This window comes from Sander lucioperca, chromosome 11 (genome assembly GCF_008315115.2).
Source record: "Sander lucioperca isolate FBNREF2018 chromosome 11, SLUC_FBN_1.2, whole genome shotgun sequence".
NCBI lineage: Eukaryota > Metazoa > Chordata > Actinopteri > Perciformes > Percidae > Sander > Sander lucioperca.
The window spans coordinates 20,145,055-20,170,832 of record NC_050183.1 but is presented as its reverse complement, the minus strand read 5'-3'; the positions used below and the strand labels follow the sequence as shown (position 1 = coordinate 20,170,832).

Sequence of the window (25,778 nt, the reverse complement as noted above, 5' to 3'; positions counted from 1 at the left end):
TTTGTTCGCTAGATTCAATTCTACAACCCCCTGTCTCATTCTTCTTGCATTTGCTAATGTTCAACTCTCCTCTACTTTTCTTTATCCCTCTGCATTCAGTCTGTCATCCTCTGCTGCCTCCTTCTCCATGCAGCCATGCTAATTGCTATGCACAGTGTCAGGTTGAAAGAAAACATTTGGTGCAGTTGCTATTAAATGATAAGCAGCAGGGGGTCCTCCTTCCCTTGTTCTCGCCATTGTCATTATTTATTCTGTTCAAATCTTCTTCACTCATTCCACTGCAGAGCTTTGCTCCCCTCCAGTTGGCAGAGAGCAATTCCAGTATTCCTGCATAGCATAATAGGATTTGCCATTGTCCGGTGTCTGCAACTTGTAAATATGGCTGAATTACAAGCTTTTTTTTTTTTTTTTTTTACTAGCGTGCAGTTTTAGATTAGATTAGATTAGATAGATTCAACTTTATTATCATTGTGCAGAGTACAAAGACACAAAGTACAAAGACAATGAAATGCAGTTTGCGTCTAACCAGAAGTGCAAAAAAAGCAGAAAAGTGCAACGTGATATACAAAGTATAGACAGGTGGTGTATAGACAGGACAATAAATATATATATATACGAGTTCCGGTGTTGAAGATTTGTTTCAATTTTAAACACAATCCATTGTCATGACGGCAGACAAATCCCTGCTGTTAGTAGAAGCAGTTTTCAGCTTTTTAATGAATGAGAGAAAGCTGAGGGATAGCAGGTTTTGAAGAGCTGATTAAGTCGTCATCAGGTATCTGCACTCTTGCCAAAGTATCTAATTAAATCCCTGAGAGAGGTTTCTTTTGGATGCACTACATAGGCTTTTCTCATCTACCTCTCTCCTACTGCTGCAGTAACAGGAGCCTCAGCTGCTGCACACAGAGAAATTTAACTATTTTAGTCATTCGCTGAGAGTCTGAAACACTCTTTGCCCTCTGCAAGATTGTTATTATCAAGATGTGCTTTTATGATAGGGGAATTGCTCCCTATTAGTCTCTGAAAAAAATAACATAGTGAGTAGAAAAAAGGGCATTAAGTATGAAGTGTTTGGATCTTTAAAAAGAGATTATTTCCTATTATTTCTGCTTATCTGTAAAGTCTGCAGACATCTTGGAGCATCCAAATTATCTCAGTGATGTCTAATTTATTGAGTGTAACTGTAAAAAAGGGGGAAATTGATTTCATATCATGGAGTGTTGTTCATAGAGATAACATATTAATCCTCAAAGTATTAAATGGTTTGTAGCTTCTTAATTCAGCAGCTGGTATCTTGGAATATTCAGATATACGGATGAAATGTTCTTTCTTTGAAGGAGTGTCTTCTTAGATTTTTACTGCCAAAAATGTGGAAATGAGTAAAATGGCTGAAGTGCTTAATTAATTATCACTGACAATGTTGTCTTGGGTCTTTAACTTGAGACATGTTTGTACCATAGACTGTTAAAAGTAAGTTGTGTACCAATCAGCAACAATTTAAAGGTTACATCAGATTATCTTGTTGGTGATCAACAATAACGGTGCATAGTAGGGTGGAACGATACACTGAAGTCACGGTTCGGTTCGGTTCAGACATCACGGTTCGGTTCGGTACAATGGAGGGAAAAGCATAACAAAAATGCAGAAGGCAATTTTTTATTGTGCACGTCTCAGGCCCTACCACCTAGTGTGATCCAGTCTCTCCCCTGAGCTAGCTGCAACAGCCTGAAGCGTATAAAGTAAGATATAGCCTAAACAGTAGGCCTAGCCTAAACAATAAGTAGGCTACCCCACATCATCTCCAGACTCCACCTGGAACTTGTAAACAAAATAAGACAATCAGCTAGCTAGTAGTGTGATATGGGAGACAAGCGCTGCTCTCATATGTGAATGTACAGAGCAGGGGTGTTAAAAGAGCAGCTTCTTACACAGAGCAGTTGGCGAATTGTGGCGTTAGCTTCACACGCTAACAGCGGAGCTAGCAGCAAACAGCGAAGCTAACGGCGGAGCTAACAGCTAACGGCGGAGCTAAAAGCGGAGCTAACAGCAGAGCAAACAGCGAAGCAAATGGGCCTGGAAGCCATTTGTGGTCGAGGCAAGAAGGGATACAGCTACAGTACATCCGTGTTTGGTTGTATATGTAAGGGACTAGTTTGCTTCGTGTGGACCAGAGTGATAGAGAAAGACATGGCTCTGGTGTGGACTCACTGGACCGACTTGACGTGTAGGCGGAGCTCTGGAGCTTCAGAGCTAAGGCGGGGCTACAGATTAGGTGTCCCTAAGAAAGGCGTATGTAACAGTAGTTCCACATTACATTAATTCATTTGCTCGCAAGTTTTATTTATTTTTATACCGTGTATTCTCCGTGTAAATTCATGTACCGAACCGAGACGCCCGTACCGTTTCGGTTCAATACGAATACATGTAGCCTACCGTTCCACCCCTAGTATATATGTAACTCAGTTTATAGCAGCAGCTTATATTATAGGCCTATCTGTTTTATATCTCATGAGTAACATTCATTATTTAGTGACCGAGTCAAATACTGTATTGTTCTTCTGTGTTTGCAAAGATGAGCTAGAATTGAGGTACAAGTTGGACAGCAGCGGTGATGTGGAGGTGCTGGGGAGCAGAGTCACAAACATGGCTGATGGACGTCTGCACACGGTGATCATCAGGAGACAGGCAGACACTGTCTCTGTTCAGGTACATAGACACACACACACACACACACACACCTTAATTATGATGTTCCTTGCAGTCATATAATATGATTCAAAGTGGGATAATACTCATAAACTGGAAACTGTGTGCACAGATGCGTCATAAACTCTAGTCACCTAGATAAAAATGATTTATAATAATCTGAAATTAAAATGAAAGTAAGGATGTCCTAAGCTGATCCACAGGAACACGATCAGTACGAATCCCATCATTTTGATTAATAGGTATTGGCTAATAAATCCAGATGTTTGCTCCATGAATGACAGCTGTCAAAAACCTCTCACTGTGTTCTGTTAAAACACTTAACACATGTGAGTGAGTGACCAGCCACAAAATATTGAAACAGCAGCCAGCACTTTCAAATAATGATATATGACAGTGAACATCAGTGAGCAATAATCTTCAAATTATTTTATTTTCAAAGTAGAAAAAATTATAATTAAAGCTGCAAGCAGCGATGGACGGGCCCTCGCGCCTCTGCGCGTGTCGGGGTTACCGGCGGTCGCCGCTCCTTGCGACCATGCATTTGCGCGGCACTCAGACACTGCAAATCATCACCAATGAAAAGGGAATACCCCGCCGAGTTCAACGATACCTCACACAAGACTCTACGTCATACAGTTCATTAGCTGTGAAAGGGGGCATGGTCAAAGTATAGGGGTCGGAGCAAACCTTTACCAATAAAGAAGGAAGTCTCTGCTGAGTTCAATGATACCTCACACAAGACTCTACCTTAAATGGGTCAGCATTTATGAAAGGGGGCGTGGCTTAAACATAGGGGGCGAGCCAAACCATCACCAATGAAGAAGTAACTCTCTGCTGAGTTCACTGATATCTCACACAAGGGTCTACATCAAACAGGTCATTAGTTATAAAAGGGGGCATGGTTTAAGCATAGGGGGCGGGCCAAACCATCACCAATGAAGAAGGAACTCTCTGCTGAGTTCAATGACACCTCACACAAGACTCTACCTTAAATGGTTCAAATGTTATGAAAGGGGGCGTGGTCTGAGTAAGTGGGCGTGGTTAAAGTAAAGGGGGCGGCTCAGTATCACATGTAGACCACACATTATAAGTTTCATGTAAATCATGTAAATGTCATATAAGGCGCATTTCCTGTTGCCAGCGCTATGACCAAAAGTCAATATTGGCCTGTATATGTCCTCAGGCCTGGACCCTTGTCAATCGTGAGAAATTTCGGGCAGATACGACAACGTACACTCAAGTTACAACAACTTCTTTGTTCATCGCTAAACACTCAAAATGGCCGCCACGCCACGCCCACACTGTTTGACGAAAAGTTTTTCTTTTAATAACTTTTCATCTTTAAGGTGTTGGGATGGTACAGACCAAATTTGAAGTCCGCCGGATGAAATCTCTACGAGGAGTTTGTTAAAGTATAGCACCTTGACTTTTAGGCCTACTTCCTGTTGCCACTAGGGGGCGCTATGACTTTAAGTAAATATCGGCCTTTATTTGTCCTCAGGGTTGGATTCTTAAAATTTCCTGAAAAGTTTCGAGCCAGTTGGACAATGTACACTCAAGTTACAGCCACTTCCTGTTTTGATGGCGAAACGCACAAAATGGCCGCCCTGCCACGGCCACGCCCTATGACGAAAAGTTTTTCTTTTAACAACTTTTCATCTTTAATGTCTTAAGATGGCACAGACCGAATTTGAAGTTGATCGGATGAAATCTCTAGGAGGAGTTCGTTAAAGTACGACATGTGGAAATGGGCAAAATCGCACTAATTTCGAACTTTGAAATTAAAATGGCGGACTTCATGTTGGGTTTAGGGTATGGCTCCAATGACGTTTTTTGTACATCTTGACATGTTACATATGTGTACCAAGTTTCGTGAGTCTACGTTAAACGCACTGCAGGGGCTAATTTTTTTAACTTTGTAGGGGGCGCTACCGAGCCCCTCAAAAAGCCAATTCATTTGCCGTAATAATAATAATTCCTTCAGTTCCAATAGGGCCTTCGCTGCTGTCGGCGCTCGGGCCCTAATTAAAAGCTCAGTCCCCTGAGGCGTGCCAGTGGATAACTAACCTAGGGCACCGACATTTCCAAATATTCCTCTGACCAAAAGCTTTTGGAAACCTAATAGAATATGAATTCATAAATGTTACAATTTCTCTCTTTTTTCAAGCTATTATTTCCCTGTTTTATGTAGCTCTACTTTAGTTTCAGGTTGATCAAAATTAGCAGATGTCTCTTTGATAAATGATTCCCCAAAATGATTCGCCAAAGCCCACATCTGATTTAAAGTAATCCATCAAACACTCTCTTTATTATAAAAGAGTCTGTCTCTCTGAGGCATTTACCACCTCAGAACCTGCTCCACTTCTCTGCTCAGCTACTGTGAACCACTGCGTCTCACGGGTCTATTGGTTTCCAGCTTTTGGGGTGGAATCCCATTTAAATATGCAAGTCAGACCTCCGGCTAGCTTTAATTGCTTGCTTCTTTGCAGCCATTTGTCGTCTCTTCACAGAGCAGCCTTTGTTTAAACACTTAACAATAGAAAGCTGTCATTGGCAATTTGTTGCCGCTATCAGTCTTTGCTTTCTACCTGCTAAGCTTTTACTTTTACAGGTGTGATATACATTTATCTTTCAGATTGACCAGAATACCAGAGAGGACTTTAACTTGACATCTGATGTGGAATTTAACAGCATCAAATCACTCATTCTGGGCAGAGTGCAGGGTAAGTGAGGCTCTCTTAGAGCAGACTCCAGCACTTAGACAGACTCATTTGAATAACAGCACTGAGATGTTTGGGCCATATGCAACAAAACACTGTTCTGGAGCTTTCTGCTGTTTTCTATTCATCATCAGTGTTGGGCAAGTTACTTCCAAAATGTAATACATTATAGATTACTAGTTACTGTCATTTGAGAGTAATTAGTTATATTACAATATTACTGTCTCTGAATTGTAATGCGTTACACTACTTTTGCATTACTTTTGAGTTACTTTCACCAAAATAACAGGGGAAGTTTGATTTGGCAGCTAGCTTGTGAATTTCACCACCGGATCAATAAAGTCTCATCTTTATCCACTTTAATACATCATAGATTATTCATATTTTGTATAATTAATATAAATATGCAAAGTAACTAAAGCTATACAAAATAGATAAGTAAAACATATAATAGGCAAGTAGGAGAAAATGAAAATACTCAAAAGTATGGCATTGTTGTAAAATGTTTGTTTATAGCACTTCAATAAGAAATTCATGTTGTTTAGGTTAAAACACTCTAAAGGAAATGTTCAATTATAGTGTGATTAAAACTCACTATTAACATTAATTACAGTACTTGATTTACAGCTGATTTGTGAAAAGGGAGCCTACACAACCTTATTTAACAGTAATTTAGTTTTACTGCGAACCGTCACAGGAAGTGCTTTTATTTTGAAGTAGGCTACACGGAAGTTGTCTGTTGTGTAGCCTACTCTTGCTAGCTTACTGAGAAGCAACATGTCCGTCAGGCTCAAGTTGTTCACTTTCTTGTTTGTAAAACTGCAACATATTGAACAGTAAATGGTCACAGTAAAAGACAAGCGTTTTTGGTCGTCATTCGAAGCCATTCCACTACAGGCATAGTTACTCTCCACGGCTGATAAAATGCAATGATATTTACGTGTAGCAAGCCTCAACATTAATTCCCGACATGTTTATATCTGTCAGCCGCTGACGTACCGTCACCTGTTGGGACATACATGCTGTCCGTACTGTCTCTGGTTCTGACCACGGGAACAGAAACAGGACAGCTCACTTCAACGCAGCGTAATAACTCCTGAAAATAATATCCATCTCGCAAATGTATTTGACTCTGCATCCATCTCAACCAACGAATACAGCAACAGGAAAATAATACGGCTTTTTTTTTTTTCCTGTGAAGAAATGTGTCGCGGTGTTGGTGAATTCTTAAAAAAAACAATGCACCACTAAATGTTGCGTTAAAATGCGTTGTAACTCGCGTTACTGAGATTGTAACGAGTATAATATTACCGAAAATTTAATTAGTAATGCGTTATATTACTGCGTTACAGCAAAAAGGAATACATTACTGTAATTGCGTTACTTTTGTAACGCGTTACTCCCAACACTGTTCATCATGTTGGGTGGACCAGAGGGAAAGCTGCATGCATGAGCAACAGCCGTGGCACTTTAATAAACAAGTTGACATCCATATTCAAATGGTCATGAAGAGAGCACACTGTGGAGAACAAGAACCTTAGTAATGGCTAAAGGGGGAGCCACACACTTAAGTCCTTGTTGTGTGGCATTAGATGTGCTTACAAGCCAAATAGGTACGTAAAGTATTTGTGCAAATGGCATTGTTTTTTCACTAATGCTGAAGTTTAGAAAATACAGTATATGTTTGTGCGCTTTGTCTTTGTTATCGAAGTGGTGAGTAATACAATCTTTATGTCTGTCTCGCTGAGCAGGGCTTCAGACAGCTGTAATGGTTATAACTTTAGAAAAGGGCCTTCACTTTGGATGGTAATGAGGAGAGATTGAAAAGAACAAATTACTTGGAAGATTGGAGTCAGTGCCCTGCGATACAGCATAACAACCAATAAGTCTCAGCTGCTGTGGGAGGGGTCAAACTAAACCAGGAAGTCAGACAGTACAGTTCACCCTCTCTCTGCCTGACAGATAATTTTACTTTCACATCACTCTTAAAGTTCTCTACAGGACTGATCCGTCTGCCCCAAGCCTTTCTTAAAGAGGAAAGACTTTGTACCAGAGTTGTGATGTCTTTGAGTTTTCCTCTGATATATATATATATATATATATATATATATATATAAGGGATGCACCGAATATTTGGCTTTTTGATGGGGTTCGGTTTCTGCCGAACCTTAGAATTTTTTTCCACCGAACCCTACGCTTGCACTATACGTGCACTATGCTGGTCGACGTAATGACGCCGCCGTTGATTACGGAAGGTGTTTACGTATGTGGACCGTTCAATACAGTAGGCTGTGAGAAAGTGAAAATGGAACTCGTGAGCAGAAAAAGTGTTGTTTGGCAGTACTTTCAGTCAAAAGAAGGTGATTCAAGTCAAGCTACATGTTCAATTTGCAATGCCGATTTGTCTCGTGGTGGCAAGGACCCTAAACAATACACAACATCACCGCTGTTAAGACATTTGCATATGAAACATCCAAAACAATACGAGTTGTGCATAAAGGAATCCACAGACAGCAGCCAAAATGCATCAACTTCAGGTACGGCAAAGGAAGGACAGTCACAGCTAAAAGCTTGTTAACCAGACAGTGCCTCTCCCGGGCTGTCAGCCGTTCTCTCGGCAAATGACAGCTCCCTACAGTGGGAGCGGAGCGACCAAACGGCTGGCTGCTGCTCGTTAGCTAACGTTAGCTTTCTAATTTCACCCACCCAACATGCCTTTATCATACACTGGTTAGCGAAAATTTGCCAAACAAAATTGTCAAATTGACAAATTGTCACGCTCTGGCGATAGCGATGTGCTTTCCTACGATGTGAAAAGAGTGTCTGAATTCAACATTAAGTTGTTACATTTAACTATTTTAGAGGCTGTGGACGTTGTTATCTTCATTAATGTGTTTACTATGTTAATGGACTGAGGATGGGAGTAGGATTCGGTATTCAGTTTCGGATTCGGCAGAATCTTAACCAGTGGATTCGGTATTCGGCCGAACCCCAAAAATCTGGATTCGGTGCATCCCTAATATATATATAATATTTACTATTGGATAGCAGCATCTGAGACACACACATGCTGTTACAAACGTGGGGCTGAGAATAGTGTTGTGTATAGAAAGAGGTTCTATTCTGGATTTACCCCTGGATTTATCTGTTACCTTAAAGCTGGATTTTATACGTGATGATAGGGGTTAACCGTAATCTCAACCTTGATACGTACAGTGTAGGTTTTGATTTTGTTGATATCGCCACCACAGCACTACATGGGTGTATATGTGATCAGGTCCAGTGTGCTTGACTGCAATGACTGCTTTTACAACAGTTGGCTATGCACATACTTATATAACTGGAGTTCAGCTCTTCCATTTGATCAGCTCATTATGGCTGTTTCACTAGCAAAGCCACACCATCAACAAAATGCATTTAACGATGTATTAAAGAAAAACATCATTGATGTGCAAGGCCTGAACTGTTTGAAGCTCTTCCGCTACGCCGAATGCATTGTGGGGAAGCTTGGACAGGCAATACGCCGTAGCAGCCGGGCAAGACAAACCCCCTCAGGACCCTACGCAGAGGAGAGGAAAAGAAGAACGGAGTGGGAGAGAGGGATGCAGAATCCGAGAGTGGGACAGGAGGAGTAGGTTAGGCAGATATTTTTGGGAAAATGCACTGACATGGTTGAGTTGTGGTCCTGCTCCTGAAATTATGCTAGGTAGATTCAATTCTTGGGCTAACACCAAGGACTTAGCATGCACTAACCATTGACATATATAAAATGGACCAACAGCTCCCGTTGCTCTGGACGGAGACCAGTGAAGGCCACTTAGAAGCACTTTTCCGGTGATGGCTAGCGTTACTGAGAAGCCTCCAACTGAGAGAGACGACGTAAATGTGACGTGAGCAACGTGTCTGAAAGTTGGAAGTCTTCTGGTAGCTGTGCCAAGAGAAATCTCAATCATTCCCAATCTTGCAGGGACGGAGAGCGTAGGTATATGTAAGGAGATAACATAGGCACAGGCTAATTTTTGCTAACTAAAATGCTAGTTAACATTAGTAATTACACTTAAACAGCTAATGTGAGACGAAACTGCCTGCACGCTTCTCCTGTACTGTACGGTAATGTCTCTACTGTGCGACAGTAAGTCGCGTGGTTATGACACAATCGTTAGCCTATTTTTACAAAAACACCTGCTACGGAGCCATTACGTGAGGTACAAGGCAATGGAGCCTTTTATACATTGTCGTGTTTCTTTAGAAATAAACAATGGACAAATAAAGTCTTTAAATGCTTCAGATGTAAAGGTCTTCACTGTCAAAGTGGCGCCAAAATGAATGGCAGTCAATGGGATGCTAACGGGAGGTGATGGCTTGGTAGCATTAAAATGGCGCCATAGGAGGTTCGCGGTCCGAGGAGAGGCTTACCCCCTTGGCACTAACGTTGGTGACTAAAGCTACAGGAAGCTGTAACTGCTTCACAATAAAAGTCATTCAATCTTTGGCATGTGGAAGGCCATCCAGCAGGTTTGTTTTAACAGAAGTTTAACTGAAACAGACGCCATTGAAACAGTTTGTTATGTGTAGGATTTGTTTTTGTTGATTGATGATGGAGACATTGTAGAATCACATAATATGTTGTCATCCATCTATGCATGATTTCAGCCATTTTCTAACCCTTTTATCATGTCGAGAGTCTCTTGGATCTGGAAACATTAGTTTTTTTTAAATAATATGACACAAATTGAAACCAGGAAGAAGCAAAATCGATAAATAGAATCAGAAAAAAAACCCATCTCATGCTCTGTTCCAGGGGTGGCGAACCTGTGGCTCTTGAGCCATATGCGGCTCTTTGCCTGCTCCTTTGAGGCTCTTACTGTGTGGCTGGGGGCTGTGTTATTGGTGGATTTAACTTTTTGAAACATTTCAGATAAGTACAAAAAAAAATAGAATGCACTTGCCAATACATTTGCCAATTATTTTAAAATAAAAAATAATGCAGCAGAGTTTTGAGGACAAATTCTGCAACCCGAGGAAAAAAAATCTTCCACAGATCACCTTCCTCATTAACCCTTTCACTGCTGAATCAGATTGTTTGAAAGCCCCTCTAGTGACAAACGAGTGAAAGAGTCAACCGAGTTCTAGCAAAACCTGAAAAGGATTGTGGATAATGTATTATGACTGTCATCAGATCTGGAAGTCACTGTTGCTGTTGTAGTGTGGACGTGCATGTGTTGTGTGGCTTTTTGCTATGGTGCGGGTTTTTTTGTGGCTCTTTATGCTGAACTGGTTGGCCACCCCTGCTCTATTCAAACCGAAACATGGCACACATGTAAGAAAGAAGTACAAATTGATGCTGGGGCCATTGTTACATTCCGCTCCTTATGTTGTTTTGATGTTGTTGACCCAGATCATGTTAATGTGTGACTCAGCCTTCCCTATGCTGAGCCAGAGGGCTCGGGCAGTCATATCAGTATCAGAGAGGCAGCAAGATAGTTGATATATTGTCATTCCCTGCCAGCACTGTCATCCATCAGCCTAACTAATGGACCAGGAAAGAATGGAGAGACTGAGCTGCTTACAGAGAGAGGGAGGGAGGGGGGATGATGAAGAGAGAGGGAGGGTGAGATACTGATACAGAGAGAGGTGGAGGTGAAGGGCAGCAGCTGGGTGAAGGTGGACAGTAATCGTCAGTTGGTGGATACAAGGCCAGTGCTGTCAGTGTGGGATTGGACTGCTCGCACAAACAAGCCAGAGACTCTATTCAGCACTTTTAAGACCTAATACTACCAGTATTAATTTGTATATTATATGTTGCCACATCATCCAACAGTATAATGTTTTCTTTTACATACTGTATTTTTCCATTCATGCTAAATTTTAGTTATTTAGTTCCAAATTTTGGCTTTTGTTTTGACCATATTTTTTAATATTCCTTCATCATAAAGATGACGTGTTTGACTACTTAATATGTAGCTGGTTAAACATGTGGACATGCATGCTGGTTGAAGCTTTTTTTTTTTTTTAACTTAAAATACCTCGTAGAATACCCTGCGTGCATGTGCTTTAATTTGTTATAAATAGTAAAGATAGTGTCTTCTTAAACAATGGAGACATATAGTACACTATTGCAGTGCTCAAAAAGCTAATGTCACATATGTAAATAAATCTGTTGCGTTATTAACTTTTTCTCCCATCTCAATCATTTGCACACACACCATGAGATTTATAATTCAAAGTCAAATAATTCCCTGCTGCTCAGAGGATCACATTCAATTTAAAACTTAATCAAAGCCTGATCAAATATACAGCTGATAAACAGCCCTCTCCAGCCAAGCCACTCTGCAGTGTCCCATTTACAGTATGTGGTGAAAAGTATCTCCTTTCTGATAATAACTTACATGAGTGGCAATGATGTGCTGTGCAATCAAATTGCACTGCAGGAATAATTGTAGTTTACACTGACATTTATAGCTACTGAAGATTTTATGTAGCACTTGCTGTCAAGCACATTAAGTAAGTAAGACTCGGTGGCAGTTTTTTAAGTCCATGAAGGTGAAGGCTTGAAAACTCTTGGCCAAACATTTATTGAACTTTGAAGATAGTCATGGTCCCCAGAGGATTGACCCCTTAGACCTTTTCCTTCCACAACACTTGCACCAGGTAATATAATAATGTAAAAGGCAGATTACCATGAATCTTCCTGCACAAAACGGAATAAATCCTTTTGATTTTAATGACCCAATTGCCTCACTTCTATGGGATTATTTTTGTGTCTTTAATTCCAAGCAAAACTTCTCAAGTATCAAACAAAAACACTAACTCAAGCAAAAAAAGTGTCACCTCAAAGGTAAAACTTAAAACTTGCAAACAAAACATTTGTGTAGTTGTAAACTATTGGTCTTTTATTTGTTTGATATTGTGTCCTTTTGTTTCCAGTTCCCTCTGCTTCTTTCTCAATGATCAGTCTTTTGCTCTCTCCATCACGTTTGCAGTTCTGCTCCCAGCTTTCTCGTTTGCGCTTCCAGAGTCTTTGTTTGCGATTCTGACACAAAGCTCTCGCGTGGGCGGGTCTTACAGGGGTGTGTCCCCAACGAGTGTTAAGGGAAAGTTTGAGTGACAGCTCAGCCTCAGGTAAACTAACGTTAGAGACTCTGAGTCTGGTCTTGAGGACACACAAGCCACTCCACAGCGGATTACTGCAAGATTAATAAAGTGTAAGTATTGATCATATATATATATATATATATATATATATATATATATATAGTCTGTGATCTACGTTGCAAGCATGGTTACTGGACGTTTGTTGTTTCGTTGTGTTAGGTTACTAGCTAGCTAGTAAAGCTGTGTAAGTTAGCATTTAACGTTAGCTAACTGCTAAAGTTATCTAAAACTTGTAGCCAGCGGCTACGTTACTGGGCTAATTTGCCATGGGAATCATGTATTCTTCGTGAGGCCTTACTCAATGGAGCTGTATTAATTATTGTCTTCTCTCTGTAGAGACCTGCAGGACCCGAGCAGAGCTACGATGCTCTCCCAGGTAATGTTAGGTTAGTAACGTAGCTATATTATGGTCTATTAGGAAAAATTATTATCCAGCTAACTACAAATTATTGTGGTTGCTATTGGCCTGATAATACACAATACTAATATTGGTTGAGTTGTACAATGTAGAAGCTGTGAATGTAATATTATATCTAGAGGTTGACACATACATTAGATAATGTTCCATCTGTACACACTGTTTCTTCTTGCTTTGCACTACTTCAAGATGGCAGATAACGGACGTATTTTTTGTATATTTTAGCGCTGTAAATGTCAACAATATTTAGATTTAATGCATATTGTTACTTTAACTAACACACCAGGCCCTTGACAAATACTTTGCTTAGTGATCCTTATGGTTTAATGTGATGTGCATGTGTCCTGGTGGCTGGCTAAATTCAACATGAAGCCATATCTTACTTTACACATGTAGTCAACGTGGAGGTAGGGATCTAGAAAGTGTGATCAATAATATTCCAGAAATAAGTGTTCCAGTAGTGTTCAGGAAAGCTAGAAAAATGTTTCTAGAGTGGAGGCTTTATTACAATTATTTATTATTGAGCTAATTTCAAACACTTTTTTTTAATCAACCAATAAGGTACTTCAAGCTTTACAATAAGAAGTCAAGGAAGTGAAGGACTACAGCCACATCCCAGCCCTTCAGAGAACTGTCCTGCAGAAAAGGCTGTCGTCCAGACTGGAGCAGTGGGCCATCAGTGAGCTCAGGAGAACAGATGATCCCAGCCGTCTAGGAGTTGTGTGTGATATTTTAATTGTAAATCACCCAACCTTGGAAGCCTTACTGATAACTGAGGCTTCCAAGGTTGGGTGATTTACAATTAAAATATCTTGCTTTTAAGTATCCATTAGCAAATGTGTAGGCTTTAAAAACACTATGAACATTTTCCTTATACTGACCTGCTTGCAAATGCAACAGAAGACATGTAATTAGAGTTAAGATAGCCAGTCTTTGTCATAACTAGGAAAGTACAGATGAGCACAAAACTATAAAGATAAACCAGTTAAGCAGTGCTAACACTGCATATGTACTGTATGTGTCGACCTCTAGATATAATACATTATATTCACAGCTTCTACATTGTACAACTTAACCAATATTAGTATTCTGTGTATTATCAGGCCAATAGCAACCACAATAATTTGTAGTTAGCTGGATAATAATTTTTCCTAATAGACCATAATATTTACATATAGTTACTAACCTAACGTTACCTGGGAGAGCATCTTGAGCAGCTTTGTGTCAGAATCGCAAACAAAGACTCTGGAAGCGCAAACGAGAAAGCTGGGAGCAGAACTGCAAACGTGATGGAGAGAGCAAAAGACTGATCATTGAGAAAGAAGCAGAGGGAACTGGAAACAAAAGGACACAATATCAAACAAATAAAAGACCAATAGTTTACAACTACACAAATGTTTTGTTTGCAAGTTTTAAGTTTTACCTTTGAGGTGACACTTTTTTTGCTTGAGTTAGTGTTTTTGTTTGATACTTGAGAAGTTTTGCTTGGAATTAAAGACACAAAAATAATCCCATACACCTCTAGCACCACCATAAGTGGTAAGACTAAAAATAGAAAAGCATCTGTATTGCAATTTGTTTCACCTGGTACTTTCATAATGAACAGTGTAATTAACATTTTTTGTCTCCACTAGTGTGGCTATAGACTTGTTGCTTACCATTTGTTTATTAAAATTGCTACATGTGGAGTTTCACAATAAAAAGGTAGCTTCCATTTCAACAAAACGGGTCATTTTTTTTTTTTTTTTTTTTACAATACAGTAAAAACAAACATCCCTCCTCATTCATTTTGAATGGGAGTCTTTCCGCTATTTTTTTTTTTTTAATGCAAACATTATCTGGCAAGGCATTGTATTTCCATTGTTTCTCTCGCAATAGTCATTGTGATAAAACAGTTGCATCTGTAATAACTTTACAGAGTTGTACAATCATTCCTCATAATATTAGAAATGTCTGTGTGCTGTGTTTTGGCACCTTATAGGCCTTCAATCTCATGGATCTGTTACGAAAACTGAATTTTCTGTATTGTATATTGTCTCACCAGTACCCAAAGCAACAAGCCCCCACCAACACAGCACCTTGCTTTATTTTAACCTAATACTCAAACCTTTGCAGTGGCGGAAGGAGTATTAAGCCTATGGAAGGATCAACCTGTCTCCCCAGAATTAGTTTTCATATTGGTAGATTCTGGAGGACATGATTTATGTCTAGCGTGTTTGAAAGACAATTTATATTTTATATGTAATTTATATGTAACCATATAACCTAACAAAGCATTTTAGTTGCCTAACCTTCCAATACCATAACCATACTGAAGTTAGCATGCATGAAAATGATAGGAATAATTGTTTCAATGATGATGATGATGATGATGATGATGATGATGATGTTGATGATATGTTGTTTTTCATCCAGTATGAGTGTATTATTCAGCAAAATAATTTCCAGCAGGTTTATCAGCGTCTAAAATGGATATTAAAATGATTAAGACAGACAAATACCACTTATCATCGCGACCGAAACCTCGTCAAGATAAATGTTTATCACTCCTGCATTTCAAATGTGTAATTGGAACTTGCGGATAACAAATGTGTCTTCTCACTCAGCCTCTCTTGTCTCTGTGTTTCTCTCTCTGTGTTCAGAGTCTGATGAGTTAGATGCAGAGCTGGCCGGCTTGGCCTCTCTTGGGTTCACCGGTTGTCTGTCAGGTGTTTTCTTTAACTCCATCAGTCCTCTGAAAGCTGCTCTGCTGCACCCTGACAGCCCTGTTATTGTCAGCGGTCCATTGGTCCAGTCAAGCTGTGGTACCTCCTCTCCAGCCAATCCCTACGCGGCAGAAACCACCCACTCCTTATCAGGTACAAGATGCAGACTAATAGGCCTATATATACAGTATATATAGTAGGGGTGTAAAGATTCACCAATACAAATCGGTATCCAGTTGTATTATGACAGATACGACTACATCGATACACAGAGCCCTGGATCGAGGATTACATCTGGATATTGTATGTTGTACTAGCTGCAGTCTGTGAGTCATGCATCCATGTGTGTGTTCATACACGTGAGTAGACAGGTATAAACATATATAGATATGTATTTGGGTGTGTTGAGTTTATATTGACGTTTATATGTTCTAACACGTTCAGTTAGTGTATACAACATTAACCACCCCACCATCTCCCTTTCTGGTATGTTTTTTAATAGTATTCTGTAGGCTGTTCATTAGACTTTTTTATGGGCTCATTAACCATCCTCCTTGGTAAGCAGATAAAGTGATGGCACTACGACAGCTGAGGTTAGTCAGACAACTGTAGTGAAGTCCTTTGAGGCTGTGCTGAAGCTTTCAATAAGCACTGTCTGTTCTGACTATCTCACAGTGACTATCTGTCCCTATACACTCCTTTACCTCATCTTTCTTCTTTTTTATTTCATGTTTTTTAACTTTTTGTTCTCCCCCTTTCATCTTTGCACTACATTATTTATTTATATCTTTGTATCATTTTATTTAAAAATTTTTCTCTTGTCTTTCTCTTGACAGACCAAACTGGTCCTGTGGATCCAGGTCAACCTTTAGTCAATGCCATCAAGAGTGACTCAGCTCTAATCGGAGGTAATGCAATCCATCTCAGCAGGAGTAAGAACAATTCATTAAAATATCGTAACAGTTGATTAAAAACTGTGACATTGTAAAGACGGATGGCAAAGATAAAATTCTCCGGTTTTGAGCTGGATGCAAGTGAGGAGAATAATTTTGATCTTGCTGGGGAGGAAAAAAAGAGGCAGTGAGGAGAAGTAATGGGTTGGCTATTTAATGAGAAGAGTTTGGGTCTGAATTCCAATGTGCAATGTGTTTCCATTTTAAAACTCTTTTGGTGCAGCGTTCAACTCAGTCAAGCTGTATTTTGTGCCTCAAGTTAAGTTTGCTTTACAAATAAAACCAGAAGTTTGAGTGATTATATATTTGGGTTTGTTTATACCTAAAACAATACAAGATATATGTTGATATCTCAATAGTAGCCATCTTCTTTTCATCCTTTAGCACTGCTGCCTCATTGAAACTTCCCGTTGATGTCTATCTTATGCAAATGTGAGCATGTGAAAGACCTTGTCAGAAACCCAGTAATACAATTGTTTGGCCAGTAATACATGACCAAGCAAGAAATCTAGCACACTGGATTTATTGTTAACATAATGCAGGAAAAAGTTTGGAAATAGGGTTTTTGTTAGCCAAGAAACACACCTGACATCAAGGAAAAACACGTTGATGCAAGGTACGCAAAACACATTGTGATAGGGATGCGGATCAGACAGCATGACCACATTCGTAGGAAAAAATCCCTCCAGCAAGTTGAAAGAGTTCCTAACTCTGCCTCTTCTTGTGGCCTTAAATATATATAATATGTAATATTTCTACATTAAAATGTCTAAAAACGACTATACCTATAAGTACCCAAGTGATCGTGAATCATGGTCTCATTTCCGATTATTATCAGGCATGCTAGATGTTTTTGTGTGCTGTCTGTTAGTGTAAGTGGTTGTACAATCAAAATCATCACGTGGGCCAATGTCAACATACTGTAGAAAGTATACAAGGTACTGCGCTCGAATAAATCAAGATCATGTGGGCACCTGGACATATTTGTTTGTATACGGATAAAACAAGTGGGATATACTGTAATGTGTTAATTAGTGAGCTTCAGAGGTGTTGCTAATTTTTTTAACGTTGTAGGGGAGCCAGGCTTACTGTTTCTTCTTGCTTCATTTAAACAAACAAAAGTTATATTTACATTGTTTACCAAAACACAGTATGCATCCTTGTGATTGAAACCAACATGCTGAATGTCCTTCCTCATAGAACATTTGCAAAGACAATTTTGAATCCTGCATGGTTTACATCCATGTTTAGCCATTTTTCTTCTTCTTCTTCTTCTTCTTCTTCTTCCCTTTCTTTGCTTGTGCATGGTTGTGTTTCTTGGCATTACCAATTACTTGTAGATCGGTAAAATAGTGTTAAACCATTGACTGTGTATCATGTCGTCACCTTTGTGAGTGTGCCTTGGACAATGAAAACAGGATACCTTTAACGCACATGAGAGTGTTATCGATCTTCTCATCTATGTAGCTGTTGGCAAGATAACGAGTGGTCCAGATTAACTATTCCTTGAAGAAATCAGTTTACTGCTGAAAGCAGGTTACTTATGTTCATGCATGTGATTTTAAATCAAAGGTCTTTTTTTGTGTTTTTAGGGGTGATAGCCGTTGGGATCTTCGTCACCGTGTCTGCATTGGCAATAATGGCCAGATTAATCTGCAGCAGGAAAGAGACGTGTCGAAACCAACAAGTCAAAGCAGCACAGCCTGAAGACGGCCACGAGTTCCCCTTCAGTAGCCAGGCGGACTGTCTGAGCACTCCCAGTGAAAACCAAAAGGAGTACTTCATTTAGCAGGAGCCCCAACATCCCACTGATCTGAGAGGACATAGCGGTATGATTCACCAAGGGCTCAGTGCTTAACTAGACACACAGAGCCCCTGAGCCACTGCTACCAGTGGATCAATAAAATGTGAAGTAAATAACAGTCCAATTTATGATTTTCTTTAGTTCCTTTGTGCTGTCATTTTAAGAATGTAAATATTTAAAAATGTAAATGGGAATTTATGTGCTTCTAACAATATTTCTCTGCCATATTAAAAACAATTTATTAAAAGTCAACATGCAGAAGTGATGTGTTGATCAAAACACCACAACTTTGTTCCAGTTAAATTAAACTTTTGGACTTGGTGTTAATTTATAAAAAGCACTTTTTCTACGAGGATGATGAACCTTCTGTGAAATTTGAGATTTTAGAGCCATACAGTATGTGTCAAAATAGAAAAGAAATGACTGGAGGATTGACATGCGTGTTTCATAAGTGCTCTGCCAAAGCACAGTCTCAGAAGTTATAAGTGAACATAATTTGAACACCTGCTGTATATAGGAATACAAAATGAAAGTCACTTTAAAAAGGTATTGTCCACACTGTCTTGTCTTTGAGTTAGTCAGAAAGCTTTTATGTTACTCGCTGAGCTTTTTCTTTATATCATGAGAAAAATAAAAACTTTACAACAAGACTTTTGTACTTTTACTTATTGCCTGCACCACCAACAGTGAACAGCCATCTTTCAACAGTGAAGCTTAAAGCAGCATGGACTTTAAAACACTGACAATGTCACTTTCTTCGCTCTGCAGACATTTAATGTGTTTTTGCTGAAGCACAATGTCTGCCTGACAGGTAGACTACTCAACTCATCAGAAACGGAAATAGAAAGAAATTAGATGCTGACAATGAGATATAAATGATGTAATGAAAACCAGCCATCCAAATATTAATATTGGATATTTATACTACCCTGTCTCTGGAATACTTTGAATCATGTGTGGGACTTTACTTTTAGGAAAACATGTTGAAAATGCTTCCCCATCTTAGTATAGCTTCAGGCCCAATGATTTTACCTCATTATAGCTAAGTATTTGATTGTTGTCTCTCTCACCCAGCTCTGTCTTCAAGATGTTTTTAATGGTTTTTCATATAAACAAATATCTCGTTTGATACTCCAGCACAGAATAATCCCACGCAATAATGATACACAGTTCATGAAAGCATTTGCTCTTCTAAACACCTGCTGTTTGGCAGCACTTCCTTTGAAAATGCCTGTGTAAAAAAAATAGCGAGACAACACTTACAACTAGTTACAGGATGTGTTTAAACAGCACTAGGAGTGTTGTTTCTTGTATACAGTATTTGTTGCTCGCCTGTAAAAACGTATTCAAAGTATGTTTTAAGAAACCATAAAGTTGGCTAAATAAAATAAACAAAATCTGTGTTTTGGGGAATATCTGCAAGAATATGGTGTTTACATTTTTCAAACTGTCCTCTGATGACATGACTAGTATCTGACTCTACATGTCTTATTGACAGCATTAACACTACAAAGTAACAAACAAATCATGGTGTTTACACGAGACACATGCCTCAATCACAGAATCCCAGAACCAGTGTGCATGTAATCACAGCCTGGTAGTCATCTGTCAAACCCTTGTCAAAAGCCAGGTCAAAGATGTAGGAACAGTTTAATATTAAAAGTGGTTTCTGAGCGGCTGTTTTCTGAACGTTTAAGGTCATGTTCTTGGTTAGAAGTGAATTACTTTGTGCTGAGCCTGCCTAATTTAACTGAACAGCCGTAACTACAATAATGTGACATATTTTGTGAATAAATGTAATTTGAGTGACTTTCAGTGATTTTCTTCTAGCTTTTTCTCTGTTAGGATGGTTTGGTTAACTGAAAACTTCTGCTGCATAATAATAAAAATGTTTTCAAATGCTGAAATGTGGTTGATTTTACTTGTGGAAAGTGGAAATGTGGAAATGGTTCTAATCAATAACAAAGTCTTAAAATAGCTGAATAATACCAATATTGTAAGAAAGTTTTTGTAAAAGCTGATGCTAAACTGAATTGCCGGCTTTAATGTGGATGAAGAAGTAACAGAAAGAGTAATGAATGAGTTGGTAAAATAGGAAATGGGTGGGTCAAATTAAGAAATCTCAATCAGCTGTGCACAATATATAAGAAGTAAGAATTGTGGTTTTTAAAGTTAAAGAGAACATTTAAGTAATGTTCTATCATAGTATAGTCATAGTATAGTATGTCAAAAAAAGTAATAAAGTCATAGTATAGTATGTCGAAATAAGTAGAAAAAAGTCATAGTATAGTATGTCGAAAAAACTCATCGTATAGTATGTCGAAAAAAGTCATTAAAAAGTCATAGTATACTATGTCAAAAAAGTTGATAAAAAAGTTTTAAAAAGTATTCAGGTCATTACATTATATTTTTTTCAAACTATATCTATATATTCATATATAGTTATATAGTTATAATAATATATGGTTTGTCGTAAAAAGTCAGTTTAGTATGTTGAAAAAAGTCATAGTATAGTATGTCAAAAAAGTGATAAAAAAGTCATTAAAAAGTCATAGTATAGTATGTCGAAAAAGATGATAAAAAAGTCATAGTATAGTATGTCAAAAAAGTGATAAAAACGTAAAAAAAAAAAAAAAAAAAAAACTATTCAGGTCATTATATTATATATTTTATTCAAATTATATCTATTATATATTATAGTTTGTCAAAAAAGTGATAAAAAGTCAGTTTAGTATGTTGAAAAAAGTCATAGTATAGTATGTCGAAAAAGATGATAAAAAAAGTCATAGTATAGTATGTCGAAAAAAAAGTATTCAGGTCATTATATTATATATTTTATTCAAATTATATCTATATATTCATAGTTTTTATGAGAAGAGATAGCCAGGGCAAAACATATTTCATTGCATTCTCTCTGTACTTTGTACTTTTAAATGCACATGACAATAAACTTGAACTTGAACTTGAAAAGTCAAAGTATAGTATGTCGAAAAAAGTCATAGTATAGTTTGTCGAAAAAAGTGATAAAAAGTCAGTTTAGTATGTTGAAAAAAGTCATAGTATAGTATGTCGAAAAAGGTAATAAAAAAGTCATGGTATAGTATGTCGGAAAAAGTCATTAAAAAGTCATAGTATAGTATGTCGAAAAAGATGATAAAAAAGTCATAGTATAGTATGTCGAGAAAAGTCAAAAAAGTAAAAAAGTTTTCAGGTAATTTTGTTATACTTATTCATATCGATACTTATTCATGTCGAAAAAAGTCATAGTATAGTATGTCAAAAAAGAAAATAAAAAAATCATAGTATAGTATGTTGAGAAAAGTCATAAAAAAGTAAAAAAGTATTCAAGTAATTTTATTATATTTATTCAAATTATATTTATGTTTTTTATGAGAAGAGAGGGCCAGTGCAAACACATTTTATTGGATTCTCTCTGTACTCTGTACTTTTAAATGCACATGACAATAAACTTGAACTTTAAACTTGAACTTGAAAAGTCATAGTATAAGTATGTTGAAAAAGTAATAAATAAGTCATAGTATAGTATATCGAAAAAATCATATTATTCAATGTAGAAAAAAATGATAAAAACGTCATAGTATAGTATGTTGAAAAAAGTAATTAAAAAAGTCATAGTATAGTACGTCAAAAATAGTCATAGTATAGTACGTCGAAAAAAGTGATAATATAGTATGTCAAAGAAAGCCTGGAAGAACATGCAAACCCCACACAAAAGAGCCCAGCCCAGACTGGGGATTGAACCAAGGGTCAGAGTCTGCAGTGCCTATTTGCTGGTGACAGTTGTACCACTGAGCCTTAAAAAGCCTCTTAAAAAGTCATAGTATAGTAACACAGGTAACACAGAATAGGTGATGTCTACCCCTATGTTTTGATGATCCAGGATTACAATAAAACCAAATACAACATCATAAAATGTTCACGAAAATAGTTACAGTATGTCAAAAAAGTCATGGAAAAGTCATAGTATAGTACATCAAAAAAGTCATAGTATAGTATGACGAAAATAGTCATAGTATATCATGTCAAAAAAAGCCCCCCGCCTCTCTCTCTCCCTTTCATGCCTAAGCTGTCCTATCAAATAAAGGCCTAAAACGCCGCAAAAATTATGTCAAAAAAGTATGTAAAAATTGTCAGTATAGTAAGTCGAAAACAGTGATGTAAAAGTAATAGTTTGTCGAAAAAAGTCAGTATAGCATGTTGAAAAAAGTCATAGTATAGTATGTCGAAAAAAGTAAAAATATAATAAGTCGAAAAAAGTCATAAAATAGTCATAGTATAGTATTACCAAAAAAGTCATAAAAGGTCATAGTATGGTATGTTAAAAATAGTCATAGTATAGTATGTCAATAAAACTCAAAAAGAGTATAGTATGTTGAAAAAAGTGATAAAAAAAGTCATAGTATAGTATATCGAAAAAAAGTCATATTATAGTATGTCGAAAAAAGTGATAAAAAAAGTCTAGTATAGAATGTCGCAAAAAAGTCATAGTATAGTATGTCAAGAAGAGGATTTGTTGATTGCTCCATTGACTTTTAAATTATAAAGAAAAAAGCTTAATATTTTAAAAAGTATAAATGGTAGAAAAAAGTTGAATACAAGCACAAATGTCCTTAAAGAGCTGAACATTTTTATATTTGAATGATTTTTTTTAGCTGTAAGTGTGCATTAGTAGTAGGTGACCAAAAGTTACACATGCAATACTGTGAATGTTGCTGAATCAGCATTCACAGAATAAGCATTATCATTAATATCAACCCTTTGTTTTGTTTTCACCTTCTATAGGCTAACCCCTGTTCCCGTCATTCCCCATCACCTGACTGCCTCACCCACCTGCACACCTGTTCCCACTTTCCTCATCAGTCTAGCAGTATACTTCACATCTGAGTTGAAGGGTAAAAGGTAAAAAATGTCCTCATCCAACTGAAGAAATGAGATAATATGAGATGTGCAAACCTTTCTTTTCACTGGCATAAACAGGTTTAACCTGCTCCCTCTCTATCTCTCGGTCGTTAATCAGATTGAAGTGATGTGCATCCTTTTATCTGCACTAGTATGCTGGTGACACCCATTATGACTGACGGGGCTGCCCTCGATGTTAATGAAGAATGTCTTTAGAAGCCAGCTGAGCTTTTTGAGTCATTTTTGTGTACCTGTTCAGTTGTTTTACTCAAAATGTGCCAATATATCCAACCACTAAACATAAGCTACTGTACATTTTGACCGGCCTTAATGTTGGATTTACCCATAATCCTCGCTGATGGCCTCAAAGTAAACTTTCACGGATTACGTGCAAATTCAAATCCTGTTGTGGGGAAAAAGGCTAATAACAGTAGCAGAAAATGTGGTGTTAAGAGGCGGCTGAGGTCTTTTGTTTCCCTGTTAAATGAAGCTGAAACACAGCAGCACTTTCCCTCTCTCTCTCGAAATTAAATTAACATAAATTTACATCCCAGATTGTTGTTCCTCCTAAACTTTTCAGCAGAGGGTTCTCTTTATGCACTACATGACATTATTGATGGGTATTTATATGCATCTGTCTGTGGAGTGGAGATAAAGACGGCTGACTAAATGACTAAAGCATCCAGGAGATGGAAATGTCAAAGTGATTTTTTATGACTACAAAATTTTCTCAGAATTCCAAATGTTGGAGGTTAAAGACTGATTCAGAAACTGGAAATTAAGACATATTTGATGTTGTGGTTAGTGATGCCGTACAACAAAGAGCATAGTTCAACAACAGTTTTTCAAGAGTCCGTTCCAACAGAGCCGTCAACAGTGGGCATCTCGATGCTTTCTATTCATTTACTTCCAGTATTTCTGAGATACCAAAGTGGTGGCTCGACAACATTTAGTGTGACTTAAAAAAGTCTCATTAACTCTTTGTTGTTGAGTGCATGTAGCAACCTGTATATCCACCTATATACTACACTGACCAAATATGTTGGCGAATAGGCTACTGTGCATCATATAGAGACAGAGTGCATCGCGTCATACTCTGAAAGCCATGCCTACCGGAGGGGAAAACAACTCTTCGCTCTCCATTGACTTGTATTGCATGAAGGTGCCTCCTCGTCAATCGTCTGGTAGCAAACAACAGAATGCATATAAGCTGCTGTGTTGTGATATTCACTACCAACACGGTAAATAACCAATGAACCATTCTGACACTAAGCTAACGTTATATCCAACAGGATCCCACAGTCTCCCCACTCTCTCTGTTAATTCCTCACGTCTGTATCCACTTTTGTATTCATAAAAACTCAGTTTTTGCGGTTTGGCAGCTTACAAAAAATTAAGTTATGAGTTCTTTACATTGTTAGTAGTGAATTTTACCACACAGCAACTGTTAGGCATTTTTCTGTTGTTTGCTGGCAGACGGAATTGTCTATGGAGCTTAACATCTTGTTGCACACAGGATGCCGGTAAAAGTGCAGTGTACATGAACACAGAACACACTCATGAAGGACATACAAGAATATCATCATGTCAAGACTCTTACACCAGCACTGCATCACATCACTTTTACAAGCATATTAAATGCATGTTTGGATGCTCATTTGAGATCAGTATGTTAACAGATACTTTGTTGCTGTACTTGTTTTAATTACTGTATGCAGCAAGCGCGATGGTATTGTTAATTAAGGTTGGTCTGTTGCTGTCAATTTTTAATAATCATTTTGTATCACTATCATTACAGGCGTACATGATTCAAAATTACCTAAATACCATTAGGATTTCTGCTTGTCTCTAATGTAACGTGTGGGCAAAAACATTCCATGGCTCACTGGAATGATAATTAAATTTAACTCACTGCCCACTCAAGGTTGGTGTCAAGTGTTATGTATAAATGGGCTCTCACCTGAATGAAGAGTTGATTAATGCTTCTCCATGCAGATGAAACAGCAGCAATCAGTGGTAAGAGAAGAGGCGGGCTGAGACTGCGGTGACTCTCTGGTGCTGTTTCCTGCTGCATTCTAGAGGTGGCCTGGATAATTACCAGCGGCCTTCTCCCTGATTAGTGATCTGATGAGACAGCAGCGCTGCGAGCAGGAACGGCATCGCCACCCACCTGATTATAAACGACATCACGGACATCCATTGTCAGTTTGTATTTATCATAACCGTACTGGAAAGTGTATGTGGCATACCAATGTGGCTTTAACGGTGGCAAAACATTGTGTCGAGTTGAAAAATAAGATTGAACAAGCAGGTCTAAAAATCAAACTTTTTATTGGCATCATTCACTGTGCACAGTGTGTATGTATGGTTCCAAAAGTGTCAGCATTAAGCGTT

At 38.1% G+C, this 25,778-nt stretch overlaps 1 protein-coding gene and 2 long non-coding RNA genes across 5 annotated transcripts in view; 2 read left to right on the top strand and 1 right to left on the bottom strand.

The window, feature by feature from the left end:
* The window catches only part of LOC116039153 (contactin-associated protein-like 4), a 113,101-nt gene extending 92,765 nt beyond the window's left edge, over positions 1-20,336 (top strand). For 2 of the 3 annotated variants that reach the window (XM_031283954.2, XM_031283953.2), the window contains exons 20-24: positions 2,573-2,706; positions 5,345-5,432; positions 15,645-15,860; positions 16,544-16,615; positions 18,253-20,336. In XM_031283954.2, coding sequence (XP_031139814.1) covers positions 2,573-2,706; positions 5,345-5,432; positions 15,645-15,860; positions 16,544-16,615; positions 18,253-18,449 — 707 coding nt within the window. In that variant the 3' untranslated portion in view covers positions 18,450-20,336. Of the gene's footprint in view, positions 1-2,572; positions 2,707-5,344; positions 5,433-15,644; positions 15,861-16,209; positions 16,301-16,543; positions 16,616-18,252 lie in introns of all 3 variants that reach the window. The other variant, XR_004102270.2, reaches the window with a different exon arrangement.
* Positions 8,109-24,754, bottom strand: LOC116039155. The gene is made up of 3 exons (XR_004102272.1): positions 24,675-24,754; positions 15,978-15,983; positions 8,109-8,121 (listed from the first exon to the last, which is right to left on the bottom strand). It is a non-coding gene; the product is annotated as an uncharacterized LOC116039155 (long non-coding RNA).
* LOC116039154 lies at positions 12,557-13,711 on the top strand. The gene is made up of 3 exons (XR_004102271.2): positions 12,557-12,634; positions 12,921-12,960; positions 13,564-13,711. It is a non-coding gene; the product is annotated as an uncharacterized LOC116039154 (long non-coding RNA).
* Positions 24,755-25,778: the final 1,024 nt, after the last annotated feature.